The sequence below is a fragment of the Budorcas taxicolor genome, chromosome 11 (assembly GCF_023091745.1).
Source record: "Budorcas taxicolor isolate Tak-1 chromosome 11, Takin1.1, whole genome shotgun sequence".
In the NCBI taxonomy this organism is placed as follows: domain Eukaryota; kingdom Metazoa; phylum Chordata; class Mammalia; order Artiodactyla; family Bovidae; genus Budorcas; species Budorcas taxicolor.
The window spans coordinates 49,523,580-49,539,887 of record NC_068920.1 but is presented as its reverse complement, the minus strand read 5'-3'; the positions used below and the strand labels follow the sequence as shown (position 1 = coordinate 49,539,887).

Genomic DNA, 16,308 nt, shown 5'->3' with positions numbered 1-16,308 from the left:
GAATCAGTTTCAAACCTTCAGGGTAAAGGTTTTAAAATGTTTCTCCAAGGGAGATACCAAGAACTTTTCTGAACCTGGCGCATTTTGTAAAAATGCAGTCTTGGAGTCCCTCTGGGACCCATCTAATCAAACTCGCTGTGCATTTTTAAGCGCCCAAGGTGCTTCTTCTGCACGTAAAAGTTTGAGAACTACTAGAAGTGTTTGGATGGAAAAACCTCAACCTTAATTCAGGGCTAATATTTACCTTTGAGACAGATTTCGTCAGCATTCCGAAGAGTAAGTGTATGTCCTTGAGCAGATGGGACTACAACGGCTTTCTGGCCGGAATCTTTCTCTTTTTTATGCTAGTACTTCTTGGAAATTGGGGGTTTTCCGCCGAGCAGGTGCTCAGCTGCTGGTGATTACCCACCGTTTAAAGGTCTTTTGGCTCTTTTCCCAGACACCCGATTGATTTGTCACTGTCTCTTTCCAACAGGGAGCCAAGCACTTGCCCCGCCGACCACGATGGGGCGCGCGCGGCCTGTGTCGTCCGCTTCCCCGCTCCTTCCCGGGTCCGCCTTCGCGCGCTAAAGGAGAGCGATCCCTGGGAGTTCCTGCCTCTGGGGGCCAGCTGTTGCTCTCTTCTCGCGAGAATTACTTCTCCCAAGCTCTCCCTTCATCAACCCCCCTCCCGCGGGCAGGTTCCATATTGGGTAAAATCTCGGCTCGAGGAGAGGTCCGGGAGCTGTTCTCGCGAGAGCACGGCGGGAGGCTCCTGTTCGCTGGCTCTGGGAAAGGCGACCACTGGAAGCTCCGCGGGCGCTGCAGCTGGAGCTGTGACTCCGCCGCGCAGCCGGGAGTCGGCCGGGTGTGGAGAGAGCGCAGGGAGAGCTGGGCGGGGCGCCAGCCCAGGGCCCCGGAGCGTGCCCCGGCCCTTCGCAGTGCTTCCCCCGCCGTCGGTGAGGCGCGTCCAGCCGCTGCGGCTGACAGGGGCCGCGCGCGCGCGCGGGCTTCTTCAGGGTCGCCGCAGCCGCACCTGCGCGGGCGGCCAGCGCAGGGGTCCCCGCCCGGCCGGGCGGGCTACGAGGTCAGGGGAAGCGGGTGCGGGTGCAGGCGGGGCCCCGCAAGGGCCACCTCCTCGCCCCGCGGCCACCGCTGGAAGATGTCTCAGGAGAGGCCCACGTTCTACCGGCAGGAGCTGAACAAGACCATCTGGGAGGTGCCCGAGCGTTACCAGAACCTGTCCCCGGTGGGCTCCGGCGCCTATGGCTCCGTGTGGTGAGTGTCACCGGGCCGGGGGCCTCGCTGGGCCGGGTGTCTCCGTATGCCCTAGAGTCAGGCCTGCCCCCACGGCTCAGCAATGCACCCAGCGGCAGGAATTTTCCTTGGGGGGAGGGCATCCCAGCTCTCTTCGACCCCTGTCCTGCACTCCCTGTCCCCCTTGCACCCCCACCCTGCACGCCCACGTAGATGGTCAGCTGTGTGTAGGACCGCAGGTCCGCTGTGGGCGGTGGGTGATGGTGTTGGAGCCGGGCCCTGACTCGCACCCTGCGCGTTCCCTTGGCGGGGGGTTGGGGGGGGCGGTGCTGCTACGGGGGCAGGAACACGGGTCCCTCTTCGGAGGTCTCTCCCTGCTGGCATCGAGCAGAAGGACTCTCTCGAGATGTGCCTGCCCTCGGAGCAGACAAGCCCGGGGAGCTGCCCGGAGAAGCAGAAGGGCAAAGCTCGACTGCGGTCATCTGAACAAAACTGAGGACGAAGGGCGTTGAGTTCGGGCTTTTTTGCAAACCTCTGTTGAAATTGCATTTTGAGAAGGGTTCTTTTTGAATTCGCACTTGAATTAGCAGCTATCCAGGGAGCTTAAAATACCGACTTTATCTCGGTGAGCCCTGTGCCAGCTTGAGTGGTGTGTTTCCGATTCAGTTGAAAGCGTATTTCCTTTTCGCAGAGTGGGGGGTGGTGGTAGTGCCTGCAGCTTGAGAAGCTGGCGGCCTCGCTGATTAGTCACATACCACTGCTCATTTAAGTATTGTTTGACAAAACGATTTTCTCCTTTGGAGCAAGTGAGGTTCAGATCCGTTGGACGCCCTCAAGATCAAAAAGTTATTAACAATGCTGCGATGTATTATAAATATTTTTTAATCGTGATAATTCTTGTGAAACACTGTGTTTTTAAAGTCCTTTAGAGGGTTTGCAGAGAACTTAATCTGCACTTACAGCCGGAGAGGTACATACTGGTTTTCATGGGATATGGAATATATAGCAAAAGAAGGAAGAGACACTTTTCAGCTTTAATTCACACTATGAATATCTTTTAAATGAAACGCTACTGTAAAATTTCCAGACTCAGTTCACTAACTTTTCTAACTTCTAAGGTTTTATACACTGTATTTTAGATTTTGTGTAATTTGAGAGCTGACCTGAAGCTAATTCATGTAATTCCTGTGCATGCATTATTTGCAAAGAGGTCTACAAAATTAGTTTTTTGTTTCGCGGCAGATTCCAGGCTTTTAGACTTGGTAATCTTTGAATATAATTCCTGTGTTTCTTAAAGCCCCAGCATGAATTTCCTGTTTGGTAGAATCTTCTGGGTAATTGAGATTGTGCAATTGTGTCCAGCAACAGATCATATTGCGTTTTCTAGTTCAGGCTGCTTGAGTGATGTCGCTGATGGCCCTATGCTTGACATCTTTTTTCCATTTTTATAGCGTGCTGTTGATTTGCTAATTTTCGAAGATGTGTTTGGATCATTGCTGCTTTAATAGCTCACTTGTTTACGGCCAGTTTTCATTCTGGAATTGACACATTAATTTTTGTGGTACTGAATTTTTGTTTCCTATCATTATTGTTTAAACTTTAGTGGAGTGATACGGCTCAACTGTGGGGAGTTAGTGAACTGCTTGCAAGGTTTCCCTACAGTTGATGTGAATAACTCAGCCCTGGCACTGGAGATCCAGTGAAGTGCTGATAAAACATGAACTCCACATTTTTTAGTGCTTTATTTTTCTGGTTTATAGAAGCCATCAAAACTGACACTTGGAAGTAATTTTGTTAAACAGGTTTTTAAAAGTAGGCAGTACATTCACATTGTATAAAATGTAAAAGGCGTAGAAAGACAGTGAAAGGTTTCCATTCTCTTTGTCCAGTTGGACTAGTTCTTCTCTCAAGAGACCACCCCTGTTAAGTTTCTTGTGTGTCTTTCTGTGGAGGCGGTTCTGCTAAGGGTGTTTAAGGTGTAACCTATAACATATTGGTGGAGAAAAATAACCAATATTATGTGACAATTGACCGTAAACAAGTGTAGTTGATTTTGGATTGAAAATATCAGAATTTACATTCACGTGTTATCTCATTCAGAGTCGTTATTTCAAGTTGCTCTTTCAGTCAGCAGCTTTTAGGTGTGGCAGAAAAAAAAAAGTTTTTTAAACTTCTCTTAGAATCCACTTTGGAGCCTGTTATTTTTCACTATCTTCATTTTTTTTTAGAGCAGATTTGATTTTAGGAAATAACGAAGTTAGATTGAATCCAAATAATTTAGAGAATTTGGGCTCAAGTCTGGTGAAAATGATTAGGCAGCCAGGCTGGTGATACTGTTTGAGGTCAAATAGGAGTTGTAACCATAAAGTAATGACACAGAATTTCCTGTGGGACTTGTAGAACTGGATTGAAGTCTGTTCCAAAAAAGAATCTGAAAGTATTTCAAGGAATGCAACATCACTGAAATAATGTGTCAGTTTCCTAATTTGATTGCTCTGACGTGTGATACACTTTGATGTGTTAACTTTAAAAATTAAAAGAAATAATAAGCCAATTTTCAGTATTTTCATTTGTACTAAGTATCTAGTAAAGCAAGTGTGATAACTAATCGTGAATGAAAGATCAAGAAATCAAAATAGAAATTTGAGTATTAGAGTTTTACAAATATGCCTTTCCTTCTTAAGGGGTAAAGGGAACTAAACTAAAGCTTGCAACTTTAAGGAACTTTGTGCGCTGTCAGTGAGGGGAAATGAAGCAAAATTGTTCAAGTGTACGGTGTTGCAAAGCATTGATTTTGTGGTTTAGGGACGAAAGGGGCGGGGGAGGATCTTTGTGGTGAGTTTAAGGAAATATAAACAGGAACTTAAATGCCCTTCCTCTGGTGTATGCGTTTTCCAGACTCTTGCCTTTGATTATAGGAGGTTGCGGCAGTGGTAACCATAAAACAGGTAAGAGATCAGAATTATTCTTAAACCATGTTGAATCACTTATTAAATAATATTTATTGAGCACCAACTATGGACCAGCAGCTTAGCACGCACACCTCTTTAGGGGCGTCCCAGGGGGTGCTAGTGGTAAGGAAACCACCCGCCTGCCAATGCAAGAGACACAAGTTTGATCCCTGGGTGGGGAAGATCCTGTGGAGGAAGAAATGGTAAACCACTCCAGTATTCTTGCCTGGACACTCCCCATGGACAGAGGAGCCTGGTGGGCCTCAGTCCGTAGGGTTGCAAAGAGTCGGACATGCCTAAAATGACTTCACACACTCATGGACCAGATAGCAGGCTAGGTTTCTTGAGCTAGACTGTTAAACAAGACAAAGACAGTTCATTCCCTGGTAGGTTTATAGTGTGATGGGAATAGTAACTGCATTTTATGGATTGCTTTCTATGTTCTGGGCATTGTTCTGTGCTGTTTATATTTATCATCAGTATATAAAGTATATAGCAAAATTTTGGTAAAAGAATGGCAAAATTTACTAAGAGCTCAAATCCAACATCCACAATGCTTTGTGAAAATAAGTGTAGTAAAGATAAGTGAAGCTAAGTTTTTTAGTATTAATAGCCACTCATCATTTTAAATCTTGAAAACAAACAAACAAACAAACAAACAAACATGAGCCAGGGCACAAATAAATAAAAGAATGTCATTATAGAGTGTGCAGAGGTGACTTTCCTGACTCTTAATCAGTGAAAGGGGTGTATGTGTGTGTATTAGTTGCTAGTCGTGTCTGACTCTTTGCAACCCCATAAACTGTAGCCCATCAGGCCCCTCCATCCATGGGATTCTCCAGGTAAGAACACTGGAGTGGGTTGCCATTTCCTTCTCCAAAAGGAACTATAGAAAGAAAGAAAAAGTGAAGTCACTCAGTTGTGTCCGACTCTTAGCGATCCCATGGACTGTAGCCTACCAGGCTCCTCCATCCATGAAATTTTCCAGGCAAGAGTACTGGAGTGAGAGAGGTAGTCTTTTATTTTTCTAGTGGTGATAGTAAGCCCTTGCTGATCTTTCTTTGCATTTGCTCTTCTTTGTAAGCAAAAGCAAGGTGATTGGCTGCATGTTACCAGTACCAACCAATAAAAATTTAAACACCATGGCAAAATATTTGTATTATTGATATGTGAAGACTTTTAAGAAAGAGTTCGTTTAAGTTGGGTATAAAGTCATTGTTTGTCAGATTCCCATTTTCCACAGGCTCCCATTTGAAAATAAGGGTATCCTGAACCTCTTGCGTTTCAGTTCTGCCAGTTTAATTCCTTGCTACTGAGGACTACAGTGCCTTTGATTTCCCTCTGCTTTAGCCTCAAAGATCTATTAATATCTCACTTTAGTATTTACAAGCATTCTTATGGGATTTTATACTTTATAATATATTTGCATTCAAAGCATTATTCAGTTTTCACTAGCTCTGTGAAGGCTAGTATTAACCTAGGTTTATAGATGAGGGGCTGGACTCATTAAAGGAGTGGTATACAGTACTACTTTGGATTTGGTTCTGTGATTTCAGTACTTCAGAATTCTCCTTTCCTATGCTTTAGGCTGCTGAGATTGTCTGGTGGCACCTTCTCTGGTGCTGCTTGCCTCTCCCCACCTTCCTTTTGAGAAGAAAGGGGTTGCTGGGTCATTTGAAATAGTAGAGCTATGACTAACCAATCCCACCAGTGTAAGCCTGGCTAACCTGAGGTAATGACTGATTAAAGTCACATCTCTTCCTCAGAATTGATAGACCAGTTCCCAAAGAGCTATCAGTGCAAATAATGAATTCCTGAATTTATGAATCCCTTTGGTTTGAAATTCTTCTGTGCGCATTTTGGAAAGTTGAGACTATCTGTACATGTTTCTGTTATGTAAGTATAGGATATAAATAGAAATAACTGCTTCTCTAGGCCTTTGAAAATATCTTGGATTTTTGCTCTTTCCTGTGAAATTTGGTATTGATTTTTTCCTATCCTAGAGGTATAATTACTGTAGAGCTCAAAAAAAAAAAAACCAAATAAAAAAACACATCTTGTTATGAAGTGGGTTCCCTTGGCTCTGAAACCTAGAAATCTTTTCATGGTTGTCATGTACTTGGAGGTGATTCATGTGTTTCTTCAGGACAAATGAAAACAGAACCTCTAAACCTGAAGTTTTTGTTAGTTTGTTTAAGTAAATGAAGCTTTTAGTATTAGAAGTAGTTGTCTTTGCATAGTGTTTCCTTAAAGTTAGTACGTGTGCGTTAAGATTGTATAAAGTTAACCGAATGCCCAGCATTTTAGCCTTTAAATGATTTGTTCTAGGGAGGGAAGTAGGTGGTGGTTTGTAGGTTCTGCACTTTTGACAGTGGATCCTGGGTTCTGACTTACTTGGCCCCCAGGCTGAATGTTGGGGAGAAAAAAGTACAGAAGAGAAAGGAGTCCAGAATGACGCCTAAGTTTTGGCCTTGGACAGATGGATAGGTCTCAACTTTGGGGTCTTACAGGGTGTATGGTCGTGGAGTTAAAAACAGAGGAGGATGGGTTCGTGCTCATCTCCCTGAGGATAGGACTCTTGTGTGTTATGCTGATACTTATACACCTGCTGTGTGTGGTGGTGGTGGGGGTCACTTTTTAGGTGCTAGAGGTGGAATGTGAGCAAAACATAAAAAGTTCTGCCTGTAAGAGCCTATAGGCTAAGGGGAAGGGGAACAGAGGTAGACAGTAAATAAGTAATTAAGATTTATAGCATGCCAGGTGATTAGCACTACGGGGAAAATAAAGTAAGGAAAAGGGAGGGAGGGAGTGCTGGGATGGCTGTTGCACCTTTAAGCAGGGTAGGCTGGGGAGGCCTCGGTGATGGACTGACAGCTGAGCAAAGACCTGAACGAAGTGATGGACACTGGTTGGACTTGAGTGGGAAGGAAGAACATCCCATGCTGAGGGATCACCACATGCAAAGGCCCTATTCTCCGAGCTCACTCTCCACTGGGGTCCCTGCTTTTTAATTTCTGTTTCTTACCCATTCAGAGGTGCTAATCGTACTTTAGAGCAGAGTGGAGGAGTCGGATGAATTGGTGCGCAGCCGTGACCCATGCTCCTTCCAGAAGGCTCAGTGTCCCTGAGCCAGTACTTTCGGTGGGCCCTAGAAATTCAGGGTACTCTGGTCCAGCTCTTTAAATAACATGTGAAGCTTACTTTACTTTTCAGGTTTCTGTTGCCAAAAGGAAGGGAGCAAAGAGATTAGCTCTAGACTTCTGGTGACAAAAGAAGATTAGCCTGCTGGCAGGTTGAATGTTTTCTAACTTGTTTGGGCTTCTAGGTTTTTTCTTGCTATTGGGTTATTTTTAAAAAGTCATTTTTACCTTTTTTCAGCTCTTAAGATCTCATTTATTTTCTGTTTTATTTGGCTGTGTATCTACTTTACATTCCTCTGCCTTCCCCTATTACAATAATTTTAGTAGCTGTTGGATTATTATTACCTGTTAACAATGTGTTGGCTCCGAGCCCCCGGTGAACTTCTCCGTTAACTTGAATAAATCTTATGGATTGAAAGGTTGTACACATGTGGCCCCATTAAAAACCCGTAGGATTTATTTATTTTCTTTTCTGCCTTTACAGATAAAAGTTTCCTTCTCTTATGAAAGCCATTCCCCTTTTACTGCTCTATCATCTAGTTGCAGAAAATAAGTATGCCTAAACACAGATTCCCATGACAACATAACAAAAAGGTAATAGAACAAATGTTTATTTTGTCTAAGCCTGCTGTCTGAGTAACTTTATACCCTGAGCATGTTGGCTCCTGCTGCTTTGAATGATGTTACAGATTTCCTTGTTTTCCTCAAAACCTTCTCCTCTTAGGCCTTGGTGACATTGTCACTGTGCCTGGGACACAAAGGAAGATGCGTGAGTGTGTGTGGCTTACTGTCAGTCTACCCACAAGTATGCGCCTGTTGCTTTCCCAAGCTTAAGGGCCAGAGTATAGGCATCACATGTCATTATACCACCCACCCCCCCAAAAAAAAATCATGAAAAAAGCCACACCAATTTCTTCTTTGCTTTCTTAACTTCATTAATTTAGCTTAGCCAGTGCTAAAGCACCGTTGGAGGTGTTTTGTTTATAGATTGAAAAAAAAAAGCAGAAGGGGTTCTTGCTTTTAAAAACAGCAGTCTAGAAGGGGCACATTTTGGAAGTCCTTTGTAGCTTTTTTTTCTGCATTCTTTCAGCTTTAGTTGCCATCTCAAATCTACTTTTCTATTTCTAAAGCTTATCTTGAAATCTTTTAGATTTTTCAGTGTCTCTCTTGAATCTAGTGACATACTGGTAACTTTTGTACATCAAGGGCAACTTTGTTGCAAGGGTATGTGTTTGAAATCTCTGTCAGAGAGACCTTTCCATCTGATTCAGAACTAGAAAGTGATGACATCAGCATATGCCCACAAGAGGTCAGAACTTCTTCTTTTGATCTGCCGAGGGCTCAGGGAGGCTGTGTCTTAGGGGAAGAAAGGGACAATGAGGGTAAGAGTCCTCTACACACTCAGGTGCATGCGTGCTCAGTCATTCAGGCGTGTCCAACTCTTTGTGACCCCATAGACTGCAGCCCACCAGGCTTCTCTGTCCTTGGGATTTTCCTGGCAAGAATACTGGAGTAAGTTGCCATTTCCTTCTCCAGGGTCTAGATGCTTCCTGCAGCTCTGTAATTCCACACGGGGTAGTGTCTCTGACCTTCTCACCCGTAAATTGTTTGCTGTTGTTCGGTCGCTAAGTCGTGCCCGACTCTTTGCAACCCCATGGACTGCAGCACACCAGGCTCCCCTGTGCTCCACTATTTCCCAGAGTTTGCTCAAATTCACGTCCATTAAGTTGGTGATGCTGTCTAACCATCTCCTCCTACGCCACCCCCTTCTCCTTTTACCTTCAATCTTTCCTAGCATCAGGATCTTTTCCAGTGCGTTGGCTCTTTGCACCAGGTGGCCAAAGTATTGGAGCCTCAGCTTCAGCATCAGTCCTTCCAGTGAATACTCAGGGTTGATTTCTTTAGGATGGACTGGTTGGATCTCCTTGCTGTCCAAGGGACTCTCAAGAGTCTTCTCCAGCACTACAGTTTGAAAGCATCAATTCTTTAGCGCTCAGCCTTCTTTGTGGTCCAGCTCTCACATCTGCACATGACTCCTGGGAAAATGATAACTTTGACTTTATGGACCTTTGTTGACAAAGTGATCTCGCTGCTTTTTAATACACTGTCTAGGTTTATCTTAGCTTTCCTACCAGAGAGCAAGCGCCTTTTAATTTCACGGCTGCAGTCACCGTCCACACTGATTTTGGAGCCCAAGAAAATAAAATCTGTCACTGCTTCCTCTTTTTCTCTTTCTATTTGCCATGAAGTGATGGGACCAGATGCGATGCCCCAGGTCTGTTGGTGACACTTAAGTTGAAGTGTCTGGTTTATGCAGTATTTTCTGAACTCTTCATTCTTATATTTCCTTATCCTTGTGGTAAATATAACTTTATTCTTATAAATAATTGCTTTATGCTTAATATACCTAGTAGCAATTTCTTTTTCCCTTCTTCTGTCAAATCCCTCATATAGGATTGTTAGGTAGCTGGAACCTTCTTGAACTTAGACTTTTGAATAATAAGTTTCTATTTATGTTTTCTTCTCTGGGCTACCACATGCTGGTGAAAATCTTAGTTATCTTTCTCATTTGTTATAGTAAAATATGACTCCTCAGTGATCTTAGTATTAAATTGAAGTGAAATATTGGTGTTAGTATCTTATATTGCTAGAAGTTTAATAATTTCCTCACCTGACATTACGTGTTTGAGTTGCTTCAGTTTCTGATTCCTAGGTTAGTGTCCTAAATGCCTTATGCTTTGAATCATCTACTTTGAAATTAGCAGTCTCAATAAATAAATGATATTGATGCCATCACTTCATGGCAAATAGATGGGGAAACAGTGGCTGACTTTATTTTTCTGGGCTCCAAAATCACTGCAGATGGTGACTGCAGCCATGAAATTAAAAGATGCTTACTCCTCGGAAGGAAAGTTATGACCAACCTAGACAGCATATTAAAAAGCAGAGACATCACTTTGTCAACAAAGGTCCGTCTAGTCAAGGCTATGGTTTTTCCAGTGATCAGGCATGGATGTGAGAGTTGGACTATAAAGAAAGCTGAGCGCCAAAGAATTGATGCTTTTGAACTGTGGTGTTGGAGAAGACTCTTGAGAGTCCCTTGGACTGGAAGGAGATCCAACCAGTCCATCCTAAAGGAAATCAGTCCTGGGTGTTCATTGGAAGGACTGATGTTGAAGCTGAAACTCCAATACTTTGGCCACCTGATGCGAAGAGCTGACTCATTTGAAAAAACCCCTGATGCTGGGAAAGATTGAAGGCAGGAGGAGAAGGGGACGACAGAGGATGAGATGGTTGGATGGCATCACCGACTCAATGGACATGGGTTTGGGTGGACTCTGGGAGTTGGTGATGGACAGGGCGGCCTGGAGTGCTGTGATTCATGGGGTCTCAAAGAGTCGGACACGACTGAGCAACTGAACTGATGCAAAAGGGTAAAAAATAACAAGTTAAGAGAATAGACGATAACTATTATGAGCATCTATCAAGCTGTGTTTACATTCCCAAATATAGTGTAACACTAGGATTACTCATCCTGTTGACATCTTGGGTCGATATTTTTTTTGTTGTTGTGGGGACTGTCTTGTGCATTGTAGGGTATTTAACAACATCCCTGTATCCCTACCCACTAGATGCCAGTTGGAACCCCCGGTGGGACAACCAAAAATGTTTCTAGACATTGCCACATTTTAATCTGGGGGCAAAATCACCTTTGATTGAGAACTGTTTATAAACCCTGTGTGTTTGGATTGATTGGCCCTGAGTGAAAACTTGATAGGGTAAGTTGAATTTTCCACCTACGAAAGGAAACACTGTATTTTCTGTGCATATTCCTTTTGAATTCATTGTCCAGTAAGGCTCAAAAATGGCCTTGTTCATATACGTGTACATCCAAGTTTATAGTTCCAAACCTAATGTCAAGAATGTCTAGCCCTTTGGATTTCAAGGCTATTGAAAAGTAATGTTTCATGCCTCCCCCTGATTATTTTTCTACATATTTCTTGAGGACAGCCTCTGAGATATTAACTACCTTAGAATTAGACTCAGGTTATAAACTTGTATGGTTCAGCCTTAGGTATGTGGAGCGGATACTTGAAGGAAGCTTTTCATTAACACTGTTGAATGACAGTGGCCATGAAAATTACAGTCAGGAAATGAGCCAGTTTCCTAAAGATTTCTGTAACTCTAGGTTTTAAGGCAGCATAATTTTGGAAGTTTGAAATATGTATATTTTTGTATTTATGTTATAGGTTTGTTTTAGTGAAAAAAATCTGTTCGGCATTCATCTGACAGTGTTAAATGGCTTCCAGTGTATAAAAGAAACAGATATAAACAGATCAGTGAATATGTTATGTAATATATATATATATATATATATATATATATATATAGGACTTCCCAGGTGGCTCAGATGGTAAAGTGTCTGCCCCCAATGCAGAAGAATCAGGTTCGATCCCTGCGTCGAGAAGATCCCCTGGAGAAGGAAATGGCAACCCACTCCAATAATCTTGACTGGAAAATTCCATGGATGGAGGAGCCTGGTAGGGTACAGTCCATAGGGTCGCAAAGAGTCGGACACGACTGAGCGACTTCACTTTATTATGTTCACTAATGTGTTGTATCTGCTTCTTTTATACACTGGAAGGTAGGGGTGTGTGTGTGTGTCCTGGTGTCTCAGTGGTGTGGGTGGGTGTGGGTGTCTTTCCTGGTGTGTGTGTGTCCTGGTGTCTCAGTGGTGTGGGTGGGTGTGGGTGTCTTTCTTGGTGTCTCAGTGGTGTGTCTGTGTGTGTCTTTCCTGGTGTCTCAGTGGTGTGTGTGTGTATATGGCTTTCCTGGTGTCTCAGTGGTGTGTGTGTGTATGGCTTTCCTGGTGTCTCAGTGGTGTGTGTGTGTCTGTGTGTATGGCTTGGTGTCTCAGTGGGGGGGTGTGTGTGTGGGTGTGTGTGTGGGGGTGTGTGTGTGTGTGTCTCTCTCAGTGTTAAAGAATTTGCCTGCCGATGCAAGAGACATAGGTTTGATCCCTTACCTGGTAAGATCTACGTGCCATGGAGCAACTAAGCCCATGTGCCGCAACTACTGAGCCGGTGCTCTGGAGCCTGGAAGCTGTAAATACTCAGCCCGTGTGCTGCAGCTTCTGAAGCTCTTGCACCACAACTAGAGAGTAGCCCCCACCTGCTGCAACTAGAGAAAAAGCCCGAGCAGCAGTGAACATCCAGCACAGACAAATACATACATGAATAAGATTTTTTTTTAAGTATTGATATATACAGAAATTTGGAGGTCCAGTGGGCTGTAGTAGCTAGAATGTTTCATGGAGGAAGAAGGATTTGAGGATTATTTTGAAGGATGGGTAGTATTTGGAACATTTCTAGAAAGGGAACATTTTTAGGTGACAGGAGAAAAAAACGTAACTAAGAAAATTAGATATGAGATGGACTAGCCTGACAGGAGGAATATCTCAGATAGGGTGAACCCACTTCTGGTTTTCATTCTGCTTGTGCTTCAGAATCACTTGTGGAGCCTTTAAACATACAGGTGCTTGGGTCCTACCTCCAGAAATAATTGGGGGCGGGGGTAGGACTAAAGCAATTATATTTTTCTGGGCAGGGGAGAGTTAGCTATAGTTTCTTGAACTGTAAAGTAGGAGGGGGAGTATTTTAAAATTGATCTGATTGGAGTGTTACAGAATGGATTGCAGGAAGCAAATATGTTGCTTTGTAAAAGTCTTTAGTAATTTATGTGCCTTTCTGTTCAACCTCACTCCCCAGTTGGACTTCTTAATTCCTTGAGGTCAGGATCTTTGGTATTTATTTACTAATCTTGCATTATGTTCTTAAGGATAAACAGATAAATACATTATAGCTTCTGCTCTCCTTTAAAGTCTAAATTGGAAAACAAATATATAAGTAATACCTTGGTTTTTTTCAGTTCAGTCTCTAAAGAATTGGCTGTATTATATTGCTGATTGTAGTAACTTAGATTCTGTTAACTGCTGAGTAAATGTGCATTTTAACTTGTAGAAATGATATTTTAGTTTTCTATAACATAACATGATCAAGGATTTGAACCTTTGATTATGTTTTAATAACTGCTCTATCTTACTGTTACTTCAGAAATGTACTCAACCTCAAATTTCAGAGTAAGAGATCTAAAAATACATATTGAAAATTTGCCATGTGATAAACCCCATGCTGGAAGCTGACCATGAAACTCTTATATAGTAACACATTCATATCCATTTGGAACATTTACTACCTGTCTTTTATTGTTCATAAAGTTATAGTTCATACATAATTATCTTATGTGAGTCTCAAAACAGCACTGTAAGATAAGCAGGGTCAGTGACACCCCCATTTTATTGACTTGGAAGCAGACTCATAGACGCTTTGACAACGATCATCTGCTAGGAAGTTCCAAAACCAAAACTAGAACTGAGATCTTTTTACTACTAGTTTACTTTTCTCTAAATCAGACTGCCTGTGTTCATGCTTAGCAGAATTTTTTGAGATCAAACCATTGAAAGACTACAGAGGCCATTCACTGAGATGCAAACATAGCTTTGTTAAGTGGAACTTTGATGATTTTTTTTCTGGAACAATAAAAAGTACTTACATGGTATTAGCAAAAGTAAGCAGGGTGTTTTCCAGTATTTTTATTTAAAAAATCAAGTTGCTAAGTGTAACGATGTAAGAATATTTGATACTCCTGTTCCAAAGGAATGGTACTTAAATTTCCTCCCCTTGTGTGAAGGCGGTTATTTAGTGACTCACATTTCTAAAGTATAGAATATGGTAGAAATGATGGAGTGTGACTTCTGAGGGTAGGTCATAAAAGACGTTGTGACTCCTGCCTTGGTCTTCCTTTGAGGATCATCTGCTCTGGGGCAGTTTCTCAACCTCAGTAATATTGGTAGTTCAGTTCAGTGCAGTTCAGTCGCTCAGTCGTGTCCAACTCTGAGACCCCATGAATCACAGCACGGCCAGGCCTCCCTGTCCATCACCAACTCCCGGAGTTCACTCAGACTCACGTCCATCGAGTCAGTGATGCCATCCAGCCATCTCATCCTCTGTTGTCCCCTTCTCCTCCTGCCCCCAATCCCTCCCAGCATCAGAGTCTTTTCCAAAGAGTCAACTCTTCGCATGAGGTGGCCAAAGTGCTGAAGTTTCAGCCTTAGCATCATTCCTTCCAAAGAAATCCCAGGGCTGATCTCCTTCAGAATGGACTGGTTGGATCTCCTTGCAGTCCAAGGGACTCTCAAGAGTCTTCTCCAACACCGCAGTTCAAAAGCATCGATTCTTCGGTGCTCAGCCTTCTTCATAGTCCAACTCTCACATCTATACATGACCACAGGAAAAACCATAGCCTTGACTAGACGGACCTTTGTTGACAAAGTGATGTCTCTGATTTTTAATATGTTGTGTAGGTTGGTCATAACTTTCCTTCCAAGGAGTAAGCGTCTTTTAATTTATTGGTATTTGGGGGTCAGATAATTCTTTGTTGTGAAGGATATGTAACAGTATCCCTGGCTTCTACCCTCTAGATTCTAATAGCATCACCCTCTCATCCCCACCAGACATCCCTGGTTGTCTTAAACACTGAGATGTCTCCTGAGGGACCTCTATTGAGAACCACTGCTTTTAGGGAAGCCAGCTGCTCTGTTGAGAAGACACTGGAGCAGCCCTATGGAGAGGTCCACATTGCAAAGAACTAAGGCCTGCTAGTACTGAGGGAACCATGTTGGGAGTGGATAACTCCAGCCTCAGTCAAGCCGTCAGAGGGCTCTTTCAGTGGCCAGCATCTTGACAGCAGCTGCAGGACGGACCATGAGCCAGAACTACCTCACTGAGCTGCTCCTGAATTCCTTGACTCACAGAAACTGAAATACTAATCTTGTTTAAGCCACCAAAATTTGGGATAGTTTATTATCTAGTGATGGGTAATACTCTTAAGTGTTACTGTAAAAATATATATTTAATATGAGAGTCACAGAAATAGCAAAACCTGAAAGTTGTGAAGTCATGTTAATGCCTGGTATGTGCATCGCTAGTCATGTTCATAGCATATATTTGTAGGGTGTTTTTCTGGATGTGAAACCTATGAACACTATTATTGCAAAAGGCTTTCGATTGTAGAAGCAAGGCAAAGTTGATTGATGGTAATACCTAATAGTTACAATGTAATATATGATGTCTATTTAATATTTCAGATTTTCTCCAAAGGAGATAAAATTATTTAGTGACAACTTATAAAACATGTATTATTGAAACTTTGAAACATGTAAAAGTAGAGAAGATACATACCCGTGGTGGCAACATTCTAACAAGACTTTGGAAAATAATCCCCAATAAAAGAAGTGAAATAATCCATGTGTAATATTTTTGCGTTCAATGTGGGATAACTATTGCAGATATATACTTCACATTTGCAGTGAGAGATTTATGTTAATTGACACCACAGAGCTTTTAAAGCTTCAGTGAAGAAATATCTTATAGAATTACTCTTTTTCAAATGGAGCTTTCAGCAAATGAAGATGAAGTACCTTTTAATCGCAAATGGTTTGGGATTTTTAGATTGCATGCCTAAGTGAATTTCTGTGTAATTTGAATGTTAGTTTTCATCAGCTTGGTGAAGAATCCACCTGCAATGCTGGAGACCCAGGTTTGACCCCTGGGTTGGGAAGAGCCTCTAGAGAAGGGAGAGGCTACCCGCCCCAGTATTCTGGCCTGAGAATCCCTTGGACTGTATAATCCTTGGGGTCACAGAGAGTCGGACACGACTGAGCGACTTTCACTTCACTTCCCTTCTGTTCATCAGCCTAGTAGAAAGTGAAGCAGTTGTTAAAAAATTTTTGTTCCAATATATAGAAGCTTTTGCAGGAGGAATTGAACCAGATTAGAAATGGCAAGTATTAGGATATATGTTGCCATTCCCTGAGTGCCAGCCCCATGGCTCATGTCCCTAATAAATCCTGTCACAGATAT

The 16,308-nt window shown here is 42.8% G+C and overlaps 1 protein-coding gene across 3 annotated transcripts in view; it reads left to right on the top strand.

The window, feature by feature from the left end:
• The first annotated feature begins 759 nt into the window (after positions 1-759).
• Positions 760-16,308, top strand: part of MAPK14 (mitogen-activated protein kinase 14) — a 73,453-nt gene continuing 57,904 nt past the window's right edge. For 2 of the 3 annotated variants that reach the window (XM_052647786.1, XM_052647787.1), the window contains exon 1: positions 1,008-1,257. In XM_052647786.1, coding sequence (XP_052503746.1) covers positions 1,142-1,257 — 116 coding nt within the window. In that variant the 5' untranslated portion in view covers positions 1,008-1,141. Of the gene's footprint in view, positions 1,258-16,308 lie in introns of all 3 variants that reach the window. The other variant, XR_008200105.1, reaches the window with a different exon arrangement.